Consider the following 22756-nt stretch of genomic DNA (forward strand, 5'->3'; position numbering starts at 1 on the left):
GGACCCCGCTTGTCACTGGCCGCCATCCCTATGATTCCCCACTAATGGTTACCCTGTGCTTTTGGTCAGTCAACCATGCCCTAATCCACCGGACAGTGTCTTGGTGTATCCCAAAACTCCTCAGTTTCTCCACCAGGATATCATGGGGCACTTTGTCAAAGGCCCTGCTGAAATCCAGGTAAACCACATCCACTGCATCCCCTCCATCTAGCCACCTCGAAACCTTGTCATAGAATTCCACAAGGTTCATCTGGCAGGACCTGTTTTTGCGGAAGCCGTGTTGTGTGGCTGCCAGCCTCCCTTCTCTATCTAGCATCAGTGCCCGCTGGTTCTGAGTAGGCAGCCCAGTGTAAGCACAGTACTAGTAGCAGTGACAGTGGAACAATGGGCATTTTCACAACGAGACAGTCTCATTCAGTTCTTCATTACTCCAGATAAGAGGTGTCTTGATACTGAGGGCTGTAGGCAAGGTCCTGGTCCTGGGAATACCACCACTAATTGTTGTTGTTGTTAGTTGCAAAGTCATGTCCGACCCATCATGACGCCATGGACAACATTCCTCCAGGCCTTCCTGTCCTCCACCATCCCCCAGAGTCCACTTAAACTCACACCCACTGCTTCAGGGACTCCATCTAGCCACCTCATTCTCTGCTGTCCCCTTCCTCTTTTGCCTTCAATTGTTCCCAGCATTAGGCTCTTCTCCAAGGAGTCCTTCCTTCTCATTAGGTGGCCAGAGTATTTGAGTTTCATCTTCAGGATTTGGCCTTCCAAAGAGCAGTCAGGGTTGATCTCCTCTAGGCCTGACTGGTTTGATCACCTTTCAGTCCAAGGGACTCGCAGGAGTCTCTGCCAGCACCACAATTCAAAGGCCTCAGTCCTTTGGTGCTCAGCCTTCCTTATGGTCCAGCTTTCACAGCCATACATTGCAACTGGCAAAACCATAGCCTTGACTATATGCACTTTTGTTGGCAGGGTGATGTCTCTGCTTTTTAGCATGCTGTCTAGATTTGCCATAGCTTTCCTCCCAAGGAGCAAGTGTCCTTTAATTTCTTGGCTGCAGTCACCATCTGTGGTGATCTTGGAGCACAGGAAAATAAAATCTGTCACTACCTGCATTTCTTTCCCATCTCTTTGCCAGGAAGTGAGAGGACCAGATTCCATGATCTTAGTTTCTTCATGTTGAGTTTCAAGCCAACTTTTGCACTCTCCTCCTTCACCGCATCAAGAGGCTCTTTAGTTCCTCTTCACTTTCTGCCATTAGAGTGGTATCATCTGCATATCTGAGGTAGTTGATATTTCTCCGGCAAACTCAATTCCAGCTTGTGATTCATCTAGCCCCACCTTTCTCATGATGTGCTCTGCATATAAGTTATATAGGCAGGGTGACAGTATACAGCCTTGCAGAACTCCTTTCTCAATTTTGAACCAATCAGTGGTTCCATGTCCAGTTCTCACTGCTGCTTCTTGACCCACAAACAGGTTTCTCAAGAGACCAATAAGATGGCCTGGTATTCCCATCTCTTTAAGAACTTGGCACTATTTGTTGTGTTCCATACAATCAAAGGCTTCAGCATAGTCAATGAAGCAGAAATAGATGTTTTTCTGAAACTCTCTAGCTTTCTTCATGATCCACAGTATGTTGGCAATTTGATCTCTAGTTCCTCTCCCTCTTCGAAATCCTGCCTGTACTTCAGGTAGTTCTCGGTCCACATACTGCTGGAGCCAAACTTGCAGGATTTTGAGCTTAACTTTGCTAGCATGTGAAATGAGTGCAATGGTGTGGCAGTTTGAACATTCTTTGGCATTGCCCTTTTTTGAGACTGGAATGTAAACTGACCTTTTCTAATCCTGTGCTCACTGTTGAGTTTTCCAAATTTGCTGGCATATTGAGTGTAGCAATTTTACTGCATCATCTTTTAAGATTTTGAGTAGCTCAGCTTGAATACTGTCACCTCCACTAGCTTTGCTGTTGCTCAGACTTCCTAAAGCCCATTTGACTTCACATTCCGGGATGTCTGGCTCGAGCTCAGTGACCACCCCATTGTGGTTATCAGGGACGTTAAGCTCTTTCTTGCATAGTTCTTCTGTGTAATCTTGCCACCTATTTTTAATCTATCTTTAATCTTCCTCCCTTGACTTTCGCTTCCCTTCTTTCCTCAGCTGTTTGTAAAGCTTTCTCAGTCAGCCATTTTGCTTTCTTGGATTTCTTTTTCTTTGGGATGGTTTTAGTTGTTACCTCTTATACACTGTTGTGAACTTCCATCCACACTTCTTCAGGCACTCTGTCTATCACATCTAATTCCTTAAATCTATTTGTCAGCACTACGTTATATTCATCAGGAATATGATTTAGGTCATACCTGAGTGGCCTAGTGCTTTTCCCTACTTTCTTCAATTTAAACCTAAATTTTGCAACAAGAAGCTCATGATCTGAGCCACAGTCAGCTCCTGGTCTTGTTTTAACTGACTGTATAGAGCTTCTCCATCTTTGGCTGCAGAGCACATAGTCAATCTGATTTCTGTGTTGACCATCTGGTGATGTCCATGTGTAGAGTCGTCTCTTGGGTTGTTGGAAAAGAGTATTTGCTATGACCATCGTATTCTCTTGCCAAAATTCTACCAGCCTGTGCTCTGCTTCATTTTGTACTCCAAGGCCAAACTTGCCTGTTATTCCAGTTGTCTTCTGGCTTCCTACTTTAGCATTCCAATCCCCCATGATGATAAGGACATCATTTTTTTTGGCAAAATAGTCATTTAGCATCTGTGCCTGTTCCCTCATATCAGTCACCGGATCTCTTTCATCCTTATTTAGTGGTCCCACCACTTGTCTCCCCTTCCTCCTCCTATTTACATGCTGAAAGAAGCCTCTTTTGTTGCTCTTGATATTCTTGGCAAGTCTCAGCTCATAATCAGCCTTAGCCTTGCGAAGAATCCTTCTGCAACGGGTCTCCTCCTCCTGGTATACCCTTTATTTAATTAATTAATTAATTAATTAAAACATTTCTATGTTTTGTCTATTTGCCCCAGTACCCTTTTGTCTATTTGCCCCAGTACCCATTTCCTACGGAGGTTCCTCTTTCGTCTAATCCCTCTAACCACCTCCTTTCGCATCCATGGTGGCACTCTCCTCCCCACCTTACTGACTAGAGGTATCGTCAAGGCTTGCACCTCCAAAACCTCCTTTTGAGTGCCATCCACCCCTCCTCAACTCGCTTACCTTCCAGTCACCTATCCCAGAAGACTTTCCCCAGTCTGGCCTTCAGTTGGCCAAAGGTGGCCCTCTTGAAGTCCCAGTTTCTAGTGCTCGACCTGCTACACGTCCCCAGTCCCCTGATCTCAAAGCAAAGGATGGAGTGATCACTCGCATCCAGAGCTCCCAATCTGTACTTCATCTATCAGCTCCTCTCTATTGGTCAAGACCAAGTCAAGGATGTTTCCCCCACTTGTCGCCTCTCGGACCCTCTGCGTGAAAAACCCTCCTTCTATAGCTTCTAGGAAATGACGTGACCTGGCTGTCACCGTTGAGTGAGTCTCCCAAGTAATATCCGGGAGACTGAAATCTCCCATAATTACTGTGTCTCTCCCTCAAGATATCCTTAGAATCGGGCCTGTCAGGACATCATCCAGGGTTCAAGTTGACCTGGAGGGTGATAACATACTCCCACTGTAAGGTCTCTTTCCCTGTCAAAACCCTGTCAAAACCCAGACTGCCGCTACTGAATTCCCAGGGTTCACAGAGAAAGACCCTCCTGAAGCCTCCACAGTAGAGACTGGAGATGAAGTGAGGGAATGTGTGGAAACTCCTCCTAAGTGTAGCAGGTATGGCAGGGAAGCATGCTTAGCTATGGAATCTTCCTAACAACGGGGCCCCCTGCAGACACAGGGCTCATGTGTGATGCACAGAGACCACAAACAAGAATGAATTGTGCTCTGCACACCTAAAAAATATTGCCCTGGGTCAAGTAGAGATGCAACAAATTAATCTATGTTTGCCAGGAAAATGTTTCCACTGCTCCTAGAAATGTTTCCTAGACAAAGTTAGGTATAAATTTTCACTATTCACAGTGATATCTCGGCTCATGAACACCTCAGTTCATGACCAATTTGGGTTGCAAACAGAAATTTCATAAAAAATTTGCTGCAGGTCGCGAACTCTGCATCGGGTGACGATCACGAGCGCGTCTGCCTTCCCTGCACAAGCGTGATTGCGGTCGTGCTGTGGCGGGGGGGGAGGGGGAGATGGCCGCGATTAAACCCATGTTCCCTGCCCAAGCGTGCTCATGCCCGCCTCCTCCTCAGCGCACCCGCACAATCGTTGTGTGGGGAGATGGTCACGATCTTTGTTGTTTGTTACTTTGCTTCACATTTTGTGAGTAAAAAAAAATAGTTGTAGAACGGATTAACCTTATTTACACTGAACCTTACGGGGAAATTTGACTTGGCTCACGACCAATTTGGGTCACAACCAGAGTCCTGGAACAGTGCGGCACAGTGGTGAAGAGCACGGGGCTGGGACTCAGGCGATCCGGGTTTGAGTCCCCGCTCAGCCATGGAGCCAACTGGGTGACTCTGGGCCAGTCACAGACTCTCAGCCCAACCTACCTCACAGGGTTGTTGTGCGGATAAGATGGAGGAGGAGATGTAAGCTGCCTTGAGCCCTTTGTAGGAAAAAGGCAGGATATAAATCAAATAAATAAATAAAAATTAAGTTCGTGAGCCAAGGTACCACTGTATAGAGTTGAAGTGAAGCCTTAGCCTGTACTGGTAGTCACTTTGATTCTCTATTTCAGTTATGCTTTTGCTGGTTTCTTAAAAATGCCATTTCTCAAAGTAAGGAACTTAACCCTAAAGGGTCTATAAATACAAGAAGCCCTTGAGGTAAGCCCCCCTTTCCTGTTAATGCTTTCTTCTTCATTTCATCTTCCTTCTGATCTCAAAGGCAGACCTGCCCAACAAGTTGCTTTCACTGTGGAGGCAGGGAAAAAATGTAGTCCCAGGGAAGAAGTGCCCTTCTAGTGAACCCCCTCCAGTTTCCTACATTAAAAAACCCAACTGCTTCCTATCAGGCAGGGAGGACAGCACAGGTGGTCTCTGGAAGGCACTAAGGCGAGAGAAAGGAGGCTGGCATAAAACTGACTCTTTTCCAATTCTCCTCTGAGAAGTATCCATAGGGTTAGTAACTTCTGTGTATACAACTGTTGGGGGGTGCTTAAGAAATAAGTATTTTTGGTAACAGAAACATTATATGAAAATTGTCATTTCTTGCTGTCCAGGCTTCAGAACTATGCAGAACAATTTTATGGCTGTAAAAATTGCTCTGCCTTGTAACTACAGAATGGACCTCAGATCCCCTCCCCTCCCCTCCCAGCTCGCACTGAAAGGACAGGGCCAGCTATGATTCTGGGACTACAAAGGCGCTCCAAAGGGACCTGAGGGGGGAGATTCTTTCCCCTCTGTGCTCCTCCTGCCCTGCACAGGATGCCCATAATCCTCCAAGTCTGGAGAGCAACAGGCATCCTGATGGGATCATGTCCTGAAAGAATTAAATTTGGTAGTATATTAAGAAGTAATCAAATTTTCATTCACATACTTGCGTGATTTTATTTCTTCCAATTCTTTTGTGAGTTTCTCATTCTTCTCTTGAGTTTCATGCAGTCTGCGCTTTAAGTCTCCAATTTCTTCCTGGGCCTCAGATTTTATATCATTTGCTATGACCACAGCTGTCTGCAAATCAGCTTGGAACTGCCGCCATTCTGCAGATTCCTCCTGAAAATAAAGAGAATATAAGAAGAACCTGAAAAAGAAATTCATCTGCTTTAATTCCATGATAGAAGGCGAAATAAAAATGGACTATTTAGATGACATTTAAATCAGCTGCAAGGAAGTCCAGAGGCGCAGATATGGGATCCCCAGGCACACTCTTATTCTCCCTCACTGCCCCTTCTCCTTGCCACAAACATGCTCAAGAACCCTTGCACGGGAGTTCATGTGGCATGACAAGCCAGGTATCTGTAGGTGCCTTGCAAAAATTGTGTTCATGAGCAACTGGCATACCATGACAACCCGACAGGTAAATTAAGCCACGGTTGACTGTAAGGTCCTGTAAGCCAGGTCATTATGTATCAAGTTGGGTTACCTACCCTGAGTCGCCTGTGCAGAGTCTTAATCTCCCTTTCCATGTCATGCTTTTGGTCTTGAAGCTTTTTAACAGTATCTAGCAAAAAAAGATTTATACACATAACATGGTTTATAAAGGTAAAATATTTTAGTCTTTTTTACAAGTACACCCAAAGGCCTGCATGGGGAGGAATAACAGGATTGTGTGTAAACCCAGCACTTCCAGCTCTCCTGACACTTAGTTGTTCTGTAACCACATAACATTCTCAGTTTTCATCTGGTTGCCTGAGTGTTCTTCCCCCCAGGATCTTTTCCGTAAGGTTTTTTTTTTTTTTAAATTTTTGGCACTTTCCCAAACCTTGCGATTCCTCCAAGTTTCCTGATACCTCCCTGTGTGATGCCTTTGGCTACATAAATATTGGCATTCAGAGAATGAGATCCTTATTAGTATGTTGGACTTTGAGAAGTATTTTACTGGTGCTTGGCTCTTAGCACAATGCTATTTCTAGAGCACGGTACTCAAAGAGCAAAATGAAAGGGTGCAGTCAGTGCTGTAAACCATGGAAAGGATGAACATTAGCCTGGGCTCTCTAGAGACCACTATGCCGGCACTACATCTCTCAAACAAAAGGTACTTGTAATCAGCAATAGTTGCAGTTACCACAAACTGAACTCACAAGGCAATACATACTAGGTACATATTTTGGTTACTGCAATGCATTATATGTGGGGCTGCTTCAGCTATTCCAAAGTAGGGCAACAATACTGTTAATGGGATATGGGCAGTATGATTATATTACACCCATGCTTGATGCTTCACACTGGCTTTTGATCTGTTTTTGGTCCCAATTCAGATTGCTGGTATTAACTTTTAAAGCCCTGGGACCAGGTAACCTGAAGGACCATAACCTCCCATATAGCTCTGAAAACCACCTTCAGAGACCCTATCCCTGTGGTCTCAGGGACCTCCTGGCTGGCTCGCCAGTTGTTGGGTAAATTCAACCCTGAGGTTCTTCTCCTGAGGGAACTTGCACAAATTCAGTCCTTTCAAGAGGGAAGTGGAGACACAATGTAGGCACAAATAGACTATTAACAGGATTCAGCTGAGGGGTGAAACCACTATGGCTCATGCCAGAAGGAGGGTCTGCACCTAATGACGCAGTACAATATGTTTGTATACCTTGGTGATCAGCTGCAGTCACTACCTTTCCACAGCAGTTGTGAACCTATCCCAAATGGTCACTACCCTTCTGTGGCAATTATCAGTCGATAAGTGGTCAAGTGCCCATGTTTCCTTATATGATCAACAAGTAGCCTAGCCCAGCCTGCCTGGTCATTTTTTTCTCAGGCTCCATTTTATCTAACACTGTCGTATGAGGTGAGATTAGTAAGGACAGAAAAACAATTTTTCAGTGTTGGTATCCTGGTTCTGGAATGCCCTCTCCAAGAGAGGCTTTCCTGGTGCCTATATTGTGGGCTTCTACGTAAAGTTCCCAGGCTTTTTAGTCCTTTCGTTTTCTTTGTAAACACGTTGTGTTTTAGATCTTCCCCTGCTCCTTGTTTTATTTCTAACTTTATTCTGTTTAAAGGATTTAAAGAGTTTATGTTATGCTTTATCATGTCACATTTTAGGGTTTTAACTTTTGTGAATCACCCAGAGAATTTATTAATTGATCACATTTATTTCCTGTCTTTTTTCCTGTAAAGAGGGTAAGGCAGCTAACATAATCCTTCAGCCTGTGAGGTAGGATAGACTGAGAGTCAGCAACTTGTTCAAAGTCAGTAAGCTTCATGGTCAAGCAAGGACTAGAACACAGATCACACAAATCCAGTCCAATACTCTTATCAATATGCCACGTTGATCTCACAGTTGTCAAATGGGGGCAGTAATAAAACTCAGAACAGAGCTTTATTCAATTCAATTCAATTCAAAACAGGGAATTGTGGTAACAGGAGAAGATTGCAATATGGTGTTTGATAAGAAATCAGGCAAGAACTCTTCTGTGTTCAAATACACTAAGACTTTCCATCACCTATTAAATCTAATTAATTCACATGACTGGATAGATTCTTGGAGGAGCCCTAAAGGGACAGAAAAAGATGGCACTTCTTGTTTGGCTTAGCACAGAGCCTTTTCTCAAACGGACTGCATATTAATTTCCAATGGTATGGTACTGATGGACACTGGAGCTGACATCAGTATCATAACAGCATCAGATCACACTCAGTCAGTCTTCAAATAGAGAGCCCTTGTGGAACCATAAAGTGGCCTTGCTACTAGGAGACTGTGAAGGGTCAGCGAGGCTCACCAACTCCTACCCGGTAGCTCTGTGGGGAGCACAGAGACAATGAAGCCGGCTCCTGGGTCTGCAAAACCTCTGGCAATGGAGTGTTGGGCAGAGAAGGTGTGCTCACAGCCCAACACAGAGAACCCAGGTGTGCAGGTGCTTTCCCTGAGGAGGAAACACCTGGAGGAGAGGGCGGAGGCGGTGCGGTGCCAGAGGGATAAAGAGGAGAGCAAGGAAAGGCAGACATGACATGTGGGGAGAGAGGAAAATGGTAGCAGGAAGACAGAGGTGGTAGGAGAAGGGGACTCGGGGGCAGGCAAGGAGCTTGACCCCTATAGTCTGGGGCAGAGGCAGGGGTCTAAGGGTGGACACAGCTCACCTTTCCCTCCCTGGGAAGGAACAGCCTGCCGAGAGATGGTGAAGGGGAGAGAACTGCCCCACTGTGCACGCGCATGGGAAGGGGCCAGCAGAGAAGGGGATTGCCAACGTGAAGCTGGGGCACTGGAGAAGCCGATTGTGGCCCCTGGGAGCATTGGTGGGCAGTGGGGAAGATGCGCTCCCTGCCTTAGCCGGGGCAGTCAGGAGCATGCCTGAAGTTACAGAGAGTGCCTTTTCAGCTAAGCCTCCAGAAGAAGTGCCCAGGTGGCCCTGCTGTTTCTTTATCAAGTATTGTACTAAAGGTGTTGCACTACTGACTAAGACTTTTCGTGGTGATGGAACCATTGGAGTGGGGGGGGGGCTGATGTTCCCCTCCCCTCTGACACAATTGCAGAGACTGAATGCTTCCCAAGACACAAACAAATAAAATAAAAATATCTTTCCACAAACAAAGGCTCTAGGATGAAGAAAACAGTAAAACGTGATATGAAAGCAGTGATTCAGGTAACACAGAAAAGTGAGGCAAGTAACTTAAAAGAAAAGCCATGAAACCCCACTGCCATTTTCCTGGATGATACAGCAAAATTAGGGAGCAAACATAAATTAACAGGTTACAATTATCCCTAGTCAAAGAGCAGTGTAGTAAGGAACACAGACAGGAGAAGTTCAGGCAGCCATGATGTTTGCAAACAAGGATTATGGTGACTTGGAAAACAATTCAGAATTACTGGCAAAAGCCTTACAAAAAAAGTGGAGCTACACAACTATTAAAAAAAAGGAATGGGGAAACACACAATCCAGAAGAGAGAAATGAAATTTCTCATTAATTGTGTGAAAATGTACATATGGTACAAGTGATCTTGATCATAAATCAATCAATTCATTTTTAGATAAATTAAGGATGAAGCCAACTTCTGAGAGTGACAGAAATTTTAAAAACCCACTCATCACAGATAGAGAGATACAAATTGTGATAACCAAATTAAGACATCGGAAAAGGGCGGGATGGATTTACAAATGATTTCTACAGGAATTTCACAGAAGTACTGACTCCACAGTTGCAACACCTGCTTAGTGCTATTCTGGGTGGTGACTCTATACCTTTTACCTGGCAACAATCCAGACTGGCAGTTACCCCTAAACAAGGAAGGATTGAAGTTCTGAAGGTCATAGAGTCACACTGCACTTCTTAATCAAAATGCTCAGATACTGACAACAATTATGGCCAAAGAACTCAATAATTTCATAACAACTTAAGTCAAAACAGACCAGGTAAGATTTGTGCTTGAAAGGAATTTAGCTGATTCTATTCATAGTGTACAGAATATAATACATCACTGTGTTACTAGTTGAATCCCAGTTGCTTTGCATTGTTCAGTTGCCTTTAAGGCTTTGGACAGATTGGATCAAGACAGTACAAACTTTAGAATTTGGCTTTAAATGTATGCACTGGGTTCTACACAATCTATATCTACCTTCTGAACAAATGCCACAGGCTCCACCTCTTTCAATGGAACAAAACACGAATGCCCATTTTCTTCTCTTTGGTTTGCTATAGTGATAAAAACACTGACAGTGACAACCTGCAATGTTAAGAAGATTCAGGGTCCAAATCAATAAAGTAAAGTGACCCTAAACATAAACATAACCATGGCTATAATCTTCAGTGCAGATTATATATCCTGCTGATGCTCTCAAATCTGAAGAATACTATTCCAGATCCTAGATTAAAATTATCTGAACATAATAGCAAGATTACAAATAAATTGCCTAAAACAGAGCTTTGGCTTTGGGGTGGTATAGAAAAGAAATAAACTAAAAAATCTGAGTTGATATGTTTAAACATGATGGAAAAGTTGCTGCAAAAATTGACTCTGCAAGCATCCAGCTTTAAATATTTAGACATAATAATTTCAAATGATAAAAAACAAAACTTTTATTCCTTGTGTAAATCCTTAAGGCTGAGGTCAACTCACAGAAACAGCTAAAAATTTCCAGGCTCGGAAGAACGGCTGCCATTGAGACAATGTCTTTCTTTAGGTTCTGATTCTTTAGTTCAGTGTTTGGCAACTGTAAACACGCCTACATTCTTTAAAAAGTGGCAGAAATTTATGGAAACATTTAGTATTGAGGGTCAAAAATCACACGTAAGTAAAAATATACTATACAAACAAAAAGTGATTTTCCTAATTTAAAATCTTATTATGACTCCTTTCAACTTAAACTGGTTATGTCACCAAACTGACTACATTCTAAGATGGGTAGCCACAGAACTTCTCTCTGATAAACCATAATATCAGATTTCTCCTTTTTCCATCACTAAAGGCAGCAGAAGTGGAAATGATAAAAACTGCCAGCCTCACAGAAATACAAGGTAAGTGCAGGCCTCCCGGAGCAAAATGTTTTCTCTTCTTTCAGGGCAACAGCAGAAATTAAAATGTATACTACAAGCACATGCTTGGAGAAACAACCTAAATTATATATACAACTTGAGGTTAATAATGTTCATCAAGCTCTCTGTATGTATGTTGTTATACCATTGTCACCTTATTTTTTCAAATAAAATACTTGTTTTTTTTTAAAAGAAAAAAAATAGATGATGTTCCACTTTCAACCCTGAACACTAGTTTGCCCATTCCTAAGCAACTATCACTTCATAAACCTTCCAGTGCCTACTGAAGTCCCTGCTTCATTTCAAATTATTTATTTATTAGATTTATATCCCGCCTTCTTTCTTTTAAAGAATTCAAAATGGCTTGCATCATTCACCTCCCTGCTTTCAATCTTATCCCCACAACAGTCACCCTGTGAAGTGGGTTGAGCTGAGTCTGTAACTGGCCCAAAATCATGCAGTGAACGCCATTGCTGAGTCCCAGTCCCAGACTGTCCTAGTCCTGAGCTCTTAACCACTTTCACACCACACTGGCTCTCTCTTAAATTATTAGGTAAGGGCTTGTCTATAATTTTAATCCAATGAAAAGCAGATTGGAACCTATTATGTCAGTAGCTGTTCAAACAGGAACTATTGAAAACACTGGGAATACATGTCAGGCTGTCTCACAGTTCATGCTGCACTCCTCCTAAGAGCTGGCATCTATTCATTTCGTTTACTAGGAATAAAACATGCGGTTAACTCTGCCTGTCCTTTCTCCTCACTGCTTCTGCTTGCTATAAAACGCAACTGTCTCACAAAACCTCTGATGAAGAACTTTACAAAACAGCTACTATTATTTGACGGTTAAGCTAACTACCTGTGAAGGGGAAAAAATGCTGCTCCATTCTTAAATTCTTTTAAAGTTAACTTTATCTTAAAAGAAAGCAGCAGAACCCTGCACTTTAGGTCTTTACCCCAGTTGACACCTAGATCGCTTCAACAAGTGTGGCAATCAGAGAATGGCCTCAAGAGATGTTCCAATGGCATAGACAAGTTGATGTGGGAGAAGATGCTTGTTAAAGATTCTGCGCCTCAAGCTGTTTAGGGATTTAAGTACTGAATTGTATTCAGATATAGACAGGAAATCCTAAAAACTGAAATACAGTCTAAACAAACTGCTCCCATTAACTGTTTATTGTTCTATTCTTTACTACATTTGAACCTCAACTTTTGTAGGTTTAACTTTTGCAGGTTTGATTAATCTTTATTTATTAAAAACTTTTGTATGCCATCCCTTATGCATGGCATCTCGGGATGGCTTACAATCATTAAAACAACAACAATAAAACAGCAAAAAATAACAACCACAAAAATACAATTAAAAAAAATTAAATAAAAGTGACTGATAAACGTTTAATTTTTAAATTAGTTTTTAAAATAACAGTTAGATAAAAAGGTTTTAACCTGGTGCTGAAAAGAATATAAACTCGGCGCCAGGCACACCTCTCTGAGGAGCGCATTCCATAATTTGGGCACCACCGCAGAGAAGGCCCTCCTCCGAGTAGATATCCTTTTTACCTCCTTCAGGGAGGGTTCTCGGAGCAGGGCCTCTCCTGCAGATCTTAAGGGGCGTGAGGGCATACAAGGAGACATTCCTTCAGGTATCCTGGTCCCAAGCCATTCAGGGCTTTATAGGTCAAAACCAGCACCTTGAATTGGGCCCGGACTTCAATCAGAAGCCAGTGGAGCTGATAGAGGACCAGCGTTATGTGAGAGTAACAACTGGCCCCCAACAGCAACCTGGCTGTTCTATTCTGTACCAGCTGAAGTATCCAGACCGTTTTCAAGGGCAGCCCCACGTAGAGTGTGTTACAGTAATCCAACCGGGAAGTTACCAGAGCATGAATCACCATTGCTAGGCAGTGTTTGTCCAGCTAAGGACGCAGCTGATGGATCAGCCAAAGCTGTAGGAAAGCACTCCTCGCCACCGGTGCCACCTGGATTTCCAGTGACAGCTCCGGGTCGAGGAGTACTCTCAAGCTATGGACCCTGTCCTTTAGAGGGAGAGCTACCCCATCCAGGACAGGGCCAAAATCACTTACCTGGAAACCTGAGCCGCCTAACAAAAGGACCTCTGTCTTATCTGGATTGAGTCTCAGTTTATTGGCCCTCATCCAGCCCATTACCTCGGCCAGGCACTGGTTCAGGACGGCCACTGCCTCACCTGGAGCTGATGATGATTTCGCAGCCCAAACCTCCTGATGACCTCTCCCAGGGGTCTCATGTAGATGTTGAAGAGCAAGGGGGACAAAATAAAGCCCTGTGGAACCCCATAGCAAAGCTGCCATGGCACAGAGCTATAGTCCCCCAGCACCACCTTCTGGAATCGGCTGGCCAGGTAGAAGTGGAAGCACTGCCATGCAGAGCCTCCAACTCCTAGCCTGGTCAGCCTATCCAGAAGGACACCATGGTTGATGGTATCGAAAGTCACTGAGAGGTCCAGGAGAAGCAACAGGGACTCACTCCCCGTGTCCCCCTCCCCGTACAGGTCATCATACAGGGTGACCAAGACAGTTTCTATCCCATAACCAGGCCTAAAGCCAGACTGAATCGGGTCCAGATGGTCAGTTTCATTCAAGAGAGCCTGGAGTTGCCCGGCCACCACCCGCTCAAGCACCTTGCCCAAGAACAGGATGTTAGCCACCAGTCTATAATTAGAGGCCAGCTCTGGGTCCAGGTTCACCCTCTTCAGGATGGGCCTGATCACCACCTCCTTCAAGGGGGTGGGAACCCGACCCTCCCTCAGGGAGGTATTAACTACCTCCTGGACCCAGGCATACATCCTGTCCTTGGCTTTGGTGAGCAGCCAAGAAGGGCAAGGGTTGAGTAAACAAGTGGTAGGCCAGACAAGTCCAAGCACTTTGTCCACGTCCTCAGGCCACAACAACTGAAATTCATCAAACAAAGATGGACTGGACGGCGCTCTGGACACCTCCCATACAGGTACTGCATCAACTGTGGAGTCCAGCTCATGACAAATCTGAGTGTATTTATCCCTAAAGTGCTGGGCAAAGTTGTCACAGCGAGTCTCACAGCCAAAGCTCAGCTGGACAGCACTGTGAGGATGCAATGGAAGTGGAGAATTCCTTCTTCGCTGTCCTCACTACCACAGCATAGGCCCAATAATGGGCTTGCATTCGGTCAGATTCAGCACAGGATTTCCTCCACCTACGCTATAGTCGTCCCCGAGCCTGCTTCATTGCCCGCAACTCTTACACTTAGCTAAGTTGTGGCTCATGTCGCACTGTGTTCCATGGTCTCTATAAAAGGACCTGTATGTACGTCCTGCTCTGATAAAGGCATTTACTGTTTCTTTAAGATATGTTTATTTAGTACAGCTTTGAGGAAGCCTGAACACCATCATCCTGAACGTGGTATCCATCCACCCACAGCATCCCCATGCTTTTGGAAATGATCTTTATCTTTTTGTCCTTCCGGTACCTCAGTGAATTCAGCTAACAAGTTGAAACCAAGATGCATGTCATCCGGACACGGAAGATACATTACTTCAAATCTCCTAATAATCCCACCCAAGGGCTTCAAATAAATGTTGAACAAGGGTGACAGCCTGGATACTTGCAGTCAAAGATGCTAAAGGGCTTTCTCATGAGAAGTGTGGAATGCAATCAAATAACCTGTCCTCCCATACTAATGTCCCCATACTGTTCCACTGTTATTCATATCAAACTGTGAAGCACACCCTTCTTTGGAAAAAGAGAACATATGTTTTATTTATACAAAAAATTATTCCCTGCCCTTCCAATGCATATGCATTACTCTTAACATGTATATAAAACTTTTAGTATGTAAGCAAAACTGTGCCCATGACTGCTCTTTTACGACTTTTAACTCTTTTAAGTTAAGCACACGTTTCAATCAAGCAAAATAAGCAACTGAAACAGCTTATAAAGATGCAAAACTCACTCTCCAAGTCAGATATAATGAGATTATCATGCAGTTTCACAGCTCGATGCTGCTCCACTTCATCTTCCAATTCAAATATAGTTTCCTTCATATCACTTCTTTCAGTTTCTTTTTCCTCCAGCTCTGTCCGAAGTTTTTCTAAGGTCATATTCAGTTCCTCAATTTGCTTCTTTGCCTCTTCTTGGAAAGCTCTATATTCATCTTCTATCTAGTTTAGGGAGAAAAAGTCTAACTTCTAATTGTCTCATCCAAGGATCACTCTGCATTTGAGAAAAAATGCTGTACAATTAACTTTATAGAATGGTATTACCTACCATATTCAGTAAAGTTTCATAAACAGAATGGTATTACTAGCATATCATTTTAGGCTATTATTAAAATGCTTCCTCAATATGCAAATACTCTGTCACAGAAAAAGGTCACTGCAGCTATAGTTGAACAGATGAGCAGTTAGGCATAAAACAGCCTTGTGCCATGTGATCCCCTTCTTCAGTCAAGCCCAGTATTATATTTGCCTCGGACAGGCAGTGACTCTCCAGGGCCTCAGCCATGAGAAGCTGTTTCCCCACATACAGTGGTACCTTGTCTCATGAATTTAATCCGTTCCACGACTCAAATTGGTCATGAGCCAAGTCAAATTTCCTCATAAGGTTCAATGTAAATAAGGTTCATCCATTCTGTAAATACTTTTTTTAATCACAGGGAAGACGGGCATGATCGTGCGTGTGCTCGGGGGTGGAGACGGGTGGGATTGCAGGCGTGCTCAGGGGGGAGACGGGCACGATCGCAGCTATCTCCCCCACTGAGCACAATCACAGCCGTCTCCACACCCCAGCCCAGCATGACCGCGATCGCGCCTGTGCGGGGAAGACGGCGTGATCGCAATCTTCACCGGATGCAAAGTTCACAACCTACGGCAAATTTTTAATGAAATTTCTGTTCGTGACTTGATTTGGTAGTGAACTGAGGTGTTCGTGAGCCAAGGTACCACTGTCCAAGACCTTCTAAACTGGAGACCAAACCTGACAGAACACGTGCTCAACTATGATTCCTCCTCTAGTTCTGAAACACAATGCAGCAAACAACAAAAAAACTCTGTTAGAAAGGCTTAAATATATTCCAGGTTTTACCTGGACCAAGTTATTTTATTCTGAAATACATAATCACAGAAAGCTATACTTTGCATTTTCTTCAACATATCTAGCAGTTGCAACACAAAGAGAGCACTCATATTTACCCTCACTTACCCATCTGAACTCAGTGGGACTTATTTCTGAGTATGTGCAGAACAGTGTTCTGTAAAGCTATATTTATGAGTGGGCTGACTGTCGTAGCATGCATGGGATGTTAAATGAGGAAGAAGCTGACAATTCAGCAAACCAGTCAATCTCATCTGAAAGGCATAGTCAAAATTTGCAGGCTAAAGAAAATACAGCTGAAACACCGTGGATTAAATTTCAAGTAAGGAACTTTAGATTTCCCATTAAAACTAAGCCTTGTTGTTCTGATTTATTAAAGCAAAAGTCACTTGACAGAGGGAATTAGTCTTCAATTAAATAGTTAATTAAAATTTAACTATTAACAACCTATTCTATCCCCCTAGAAGTCAAGCAGCTCCTCAGGGCACTGGACTTACAAAGGCACTAGGCCCTGATGGGAAAGCACCCAAGGATACTTAGGGAGTTGACAGGGGTTCTCTCGTACCCATTGGCCTCCATTTTTGAGGCCTCGTTGAGAACAGGTGAAGTTTCAGAGGACTGGAGGGTGGCATCAGTGGTCCCAATCTTCAAAAAGGGTAGTAGAGGGGAGATGAGGAATTACAGACCAGTTAGCCTTACATCCATTGTAGGAAAAACAATGGAAAGCCTCATAATAGCAAGAGATCTAGTAACACTAGATAGGGAAGGTGGGTTGGTGGCCATGCAACATGGCTTCAACAAAAACAGGTTTTGCCAGAAAAACCTTGTAGAATTCTATGACAAGGTTTCAAGATGGACAGATGGAGGGGACACGGTGGATGTGGTATACCTGGATTTCAGCAAGGCCTTTGACAAAGTGTCCCATGATATCCTGCTTGAGCTCAGGGAACCAAGGTTCAATTTGGATGCCAGGAAGTCCTTCCTGATGGTTAGGACCCCAAGGGTATGGAATGGGCTTCCATGGAAGGTGGTTGAAGACCCATCGGTGAGGGTGTTCAAGGATAGGCTGGACATGCACATGGTAGGCATGTCATGAGTGGAGCCAGCTGGAGCCGGGAGTTAGACTAGATGGCCCAGGAAGCCCTTTCTGACTTGCTCTGTTTCTATGATTCTAACCCTCACAAAGAGATTCATGGAAGGAATCATGTGGTCAGCACAAGTAGTGTCAGTTCAGGATCAGTTCTTTGTATCTCTGCCTCCTCTCCTACACTGTCACACACTCAGCAGAAGCAGAACACAAGGGTGAGGTTTGGAATATTCCCTGGTTTAAATATGTGCTTAGAAGTTTACCTTTGCAATGGAGTCTTGCAGGCGATTTGCATCATTACGTGTGTGAGCTAGCTCCTCTTGTAGGCCATTGACTAATGTCTCTGCTTTTTCCTTATCAAGCCTGACACTCTCCAGCAAGTCCTGCATGTCTGATTTGTCACTAGAATTGTGTATGGAATACAGCTCAGCTACTTTCTGTTTCTCATGCTCCAACTGGGCTTTTAGTCTGTTCATCTCAATCTGGTCACTGGCTACTGTGGCTTTGTACTCATCCAAGGTGGCTGCTAGAGAGGTTTTGCTTTTCTGTTCTGACTCAATAATTCGTTCCATATGGTGATTCCGTTCCTTTAGTGCTCCTATCATTTCCTGAGCTTCCTTGTTATCTTGTTCTGCCATCTTCAAAGTGTTGCTCAGATGCTGTTGGACACCAAGAAGTTGCTCTCTTTCAAAACGTGCATTCTCTGCAAGGTCCATGTACCGTTGCTCTAACTCCATGTAGCGTCCACTTTTCATGTCTTCATCAATAACATAGGATATGCAATGCTCATCCAAAAGAGAGCGGAAATACTCGATTTGTCGACTAAAGTGTTCCAATTTATCACTCTGCTGGCACAAGGATTCCATAAGGATAACTTTTTCCTCTCCAAGTCTTTCATTCTCACTGTTCAGCTCCTGAGTAATTTGCTGCAAGTCTGCAAGTTCCTGAAGTGTTGCTTGAAGTTCTTCAGCTGTACTGTGCTGGTTCTCTTCCATCTGGTGTATCCTTTCTGTCAGGCAAGCCACTGATACTTCGCTGGCATTGCCACTGCTCCCTTTCCTTGACCTTTCTATGCTAGGAACACCTTCAGACTCTGAAGAAGATGGCGCATCTAAGGCATCATCACTTGAAGTGAGTGGCTGATAAACTTCACTACACTCACTATCCAAGTTATCCATGGAGTTGCTGTGTTGATTGTCCATTAAGGTGTTCTCATCCTGACTCAAAAGGTCTTCCATTGAACCAGGAGCAGATCCTTCTACTGAGGATGTAAAAGCACCACCACCATCACTATGGGTTCCAACTGTCATTTCTGGACTCAAAGACTGGTAGCCAAACAGTTTATCAGAGTTATCCAGCCTTTGCTCCAGAGAAAATCCCAATGCATTTAGCCTATCCTTCAACATCCGATTCTCATTTTTCAGCTGGTTGAGCTCCTCACGAATGGCAGTATTTTGCTCTTGCAACTGCAATAATGTGGATTCTACATCAGTTGGCTGGTGGACAGCAATGGTTTCCTTTTCCTCAGATTTCTCAAACTGATCTTCATTCAGGCCTAGCTGAATACGCATCTCTCGGAGTTCATTCCTCAGGTGTAAGATTTCAACATCTTTTGTTTTGGCTAAAGTCAGAAGATCTTTCACTTTGGCTTCCAGAACAGCTTTGTCACTGATCTGATTGTCTGATTTAGACTTGCTCATTCGGACATCAGAGTCTGCATTAGTACGGCTACGGGAGCGTTTATCATTGTTTGTCTGCCCAATTAATGGCGTTTTTTTACTTTGGGCCAGGCGGGAACGGTCACGAATTCTTTCCCGAGAAGAACTGGACTCCTTATTTCCAGCTGAAGTGCTACGTTTAGCTGCAGAATTTGTAGCTGTATTGTTTTAAAAGGTTAGAAAAAACATAAATGGGTATGTTAAGTACACAGTTTTGTGCAAGACAATGTGATTTCCAGAATTATGGGTTTACACATTCTAAAGCTAAATGAATTGTGGAAAACATTAAATTTATTTCTGGTTCAGTTATTTTATTTTGTTGCCCACAGAACAGAACCCCTGTATCTGCTGGTTCAGCTACTGCATTTTCACTTAAACACAGTTGATCTCAGTCTGAAAGAAAAGTCGTAAAGTGCCATAAAGTGCTTCCTTTAAGTGAAAATTCTCAATTTAATCAGGAAAGAAAAAAACTGTATGCTGAGGTTGCTAGGATGTATGCTAAGTACAAATCTTTTATCCACTGAATTGTGAAAAAATAAATGTGTATGAATAACATAGAGTGTTCACTATTATCTGCAGTTTCAGGCATCTGCTGGGGGACTTGGAACCTATCTACAAGGGTACAAGGGTCCTGCTGTATTTGCAAAAAAATGCTCAATCAGAATTCTTCAGAATCATTCAGCATCCAAGTGCAAGCAATTGTTGCCCAATTGGTCCCATTTCTCTCCTCCAAACTGACTGCCTTAAGTAACTAGGAACTTATCAGGGTAGAAATGTTTATCATTACATCTGAGCAAGAACTCCTGGCCTGTCCCTCCTCAGGACAGAGTTTGAAATTGTCTTCTGGATCCATATTTGTTAGAAGAATGACAAAAAGGAATGTGGGTACATAAAAATAAGTGCTTCCAATATTGATAAGATCCTCTACTTGCAAGAGGAGACAAGTGAGAGCAACGGGTAGTGTGCACTATCTTGCTTGCTCATGAACAATAAAGACGTCTTGAGAGCTTGGGATGCTTCATCCAGCATAATGGGAACCTGGGAATAGGCAGCAAACCTGAAAAGATCCTTTACAGAATTGTACTTGGGTCCCCTTTTAACACTGCCTTCATTACATCTTTTGCAATGCATTTTTCCCCTTTTCCACTGCCTTCATCGTGGAAAGAGCAGAAAACACATTTTCAAAGCCAGTATTTCTTTTACCTGTAGCAGACTTAGATTTATTATCCAGATTGTTCATGTTGTTCCCTGCAGCAGAAGTACAAGTACTTTTCTTTGCCTTGATGCCGTTGCTCATAGTAACCCCGCCAGCCATTCCAGCTGAAAGGTCATCATTGCTCTTGGTCTGAATGACAGATGTGATTTGACAGAAAGAGCAACAGTTAAAAGCAATGGAACATTTCAAAATTACCGGCAACAAAATGGGTTGGGTGCTCATATAAAGCTAATAATCAAATGCAAAGGTATGACAGTGTTTAATATATAACACTGAAACCCCATCTTTAAAAAGTGAAAGAAAAATATACAGTGCAGGATTTAAGATTCAGTCTTCAACTGCTGTTAAAGACATCAGAGAAACCTGACATCAGCGAAACCAGTGATTACACCATCTGCATGTTGAAGCTAGCAGGATATTCCTCCTGTACAGAAGCAGTTTTGGGCCATCCTCAGCTACAGATGACCCTACAATGGGATGGCAATATATGTGTCACTAATGCAATCCGTGGCATTCCTCCAGCACCATTTTTCCAGCCCCTGTGACAAAGCTAATTGTTGCTGGTTAGAGCCACATACAATAAATTCTGACAGCAGTTTTTGCCATGGAAGCGCACACCTTAAGATAAACTGTTTGTCCACATGAGGAAACAGGTCAAGGACAGCTCAGTAACTTGTTCAGCACACTGAAGACTCTAGGTTCTATCCCTGGCATCTCCAATTAAGAGGATTAGGTAGCAAATGATGGAAAAGACCTGTGCTAGAAAGTAAGAAAACTGCTGCCAGCCAGAGGAAACAATACTGGGCCAGACAGACACATGATCTAACCTGGTATAAAGCAACTTCATATGTTTACATGTGGATAAGGCAAATAATGGCTAAAAGACACATTAGTTATATGTCATCCCTAGGATCAGAGGCAGCATGCCACTAAATACCTGCTTCTGGGCTTTCCAGAGGCATCTGGTCAGCCACAGTGGAAAAGAATGCTGTAAGAGAAGCCTTAGGTTTGATCCACTCCAGCTCTTCTTACATTCTTAAATTCTTAAGCCCAGTAGAAATATTTGAGGATCAGTGGGGTCTTGATGGACCAAGTACCAGTCCTTTAAGGGGCTACTCTTGGATATGGCATCATTACTGGATTCTTGGAAGAACTTCTGTTTCAAGAAGTAAATTGTGTCAATCCTGTCTTATATATGAGCATTATGCATGCCTCTGTAACACCATACTTAGCCATATTTTCAAATAACCACGCTAGCCTTTTATTATCAAGAAGAGGTATAAGAAAATCTCTTGTTCAACTTTGCATTACCAGTAGCAGAGAATGTTCACATCTAATCTACTGCAGAAAGGTTACATGATGCTTAATAACTCAAGAAATTAATGGTTCACAAGAATACAATGGAGCAAATAGCACATCCTTTGATAATTTCTCTTTCATTTCTGACAGCCTGCCCCAGCAAGCACATACAGGTACAACCTTCCGGCCAATTGTCTGCATTTCCACAACACCTAGATAAAAATTTCAGCAGATTAATTATAGGCATGCCATGGAGTTAGCAGCTGTGTATTACTGAGCCAAATAGGTCAGGATGTAAAAGCTGTAGTATGATTAAGCACTGAAAACTCTGCACTGAAAACATTCAACAGCATTAGTCATTTTTTAGTCTTTCAAACAGTAAAGCCACTGGGCAGTCCTCACAAAGGACGCCTCCAATCAATTTTGAGTTCCCCACGCTCATTGCATTCTGCAGACCCTCTGTGAAGCTTTTTGTATTCAACTCATCAAAGGACTCAACAACTTCTCCTCCGGTGCCTCCATCTTCCTCAAATCAAGCGTACATTCAGGGACAAAGTCTGACAAATGCTGAGGAAGTACTCAGTTATAAGTTAGGAGACATATGACAGTCCCTCCTGTTTCAAACATGTTGACTTTCAATTTCTGGGATACTCTTAACAGGGGGTGGGGGAAGAAAAATGTCTATTAACTTCAGACATACATAAATACATTATCTCCTGCCCACAAACTTCTTCTGGTCTACTCCAATCTAGTCTAGATGACTACAGGGACTGGGCCCACTCCTCCTCCTGTAATACAGCCTTCAAAAGTTGTTGACTCAGATTCTGGTTGAGAAGTGGGGGATGAAGGGTATAAAATTCACAGCTGAAATTCCAAGGCCAACAGCCATAGAGATAAGCCAGAGGGAACAGAGGGAAGAGCCGATAGAAGCCAAAGAGCTACATAGGAAACATTGTGGACATAATCTACCTAAACTTTAGCAAAACTTTAGACATAGTACCCCATGACATTCTGATAAGCAAATTAGCAAAAACTGGACTGGATGGAAGTAACTAGCGGGGTGCTGCAGGGTTCAGTCCTGGGCCCAGTGCTCTTCAACAGCTTTTTCAATGATTTAGATGAAGAAGTACAAGGAAAGATAAGCAGATCTGCAGGT

The 22756-nt window shown here is 43.3% G+C and overlaps 1 protein-coding gene across 5 annotated transcripts in view; it reads right to left on the bottom strand.

Moving 5' to 3' along the window:
* SPECC1L (sperm antigen with calponin homology and coiled-coil domains 1 like) overlaps positions 1–22756 on the bottom strand; it is a 97115-nt gene that overhangs the window by 56047 nt on the left and 18312 nt on the right. For all 5 annotated transcript variants that reach the window (XM_044444390.1, XM_044444391.1, XM_044444394.1 and 2 more), the window contains 5 exons: positions 20289–20430; positions 17631–19243; positions 15142–15349; positions 6141–6214; positions 5591–5766 (listed from right to left, as the gene is read on the bottom strand). In XM_044444390.1, the coding sequence (XP_044300325.1) occupies positions 5591–5766; positions 6141–6214; positions 15142–15349; positions 17631–19243; positions 20289–20430 (2213 nt within the window). The remainder of the gene's footprint in view (positions 1–5590; positions 5767–6140; positions 6215–15141; positions 15350–17630; positions 19244–20288; positions 20431–22756) is intronic.

This window comes from Varanus komodoensis, unplaced genomic scaffold (assembly GCF_004798865.1).
Source record: "Varanus komodoensis strain SLA01 unplaced genomic scaffold, ASM479886v1 scaffold44_3, whole genome shotgun sequence".
Lineage (NCBI taxonomy): Eukaryota > Metazoa > Chordata > Lepidosauria > Squamata > Varanidae > Varanus > Varanus komodoensis.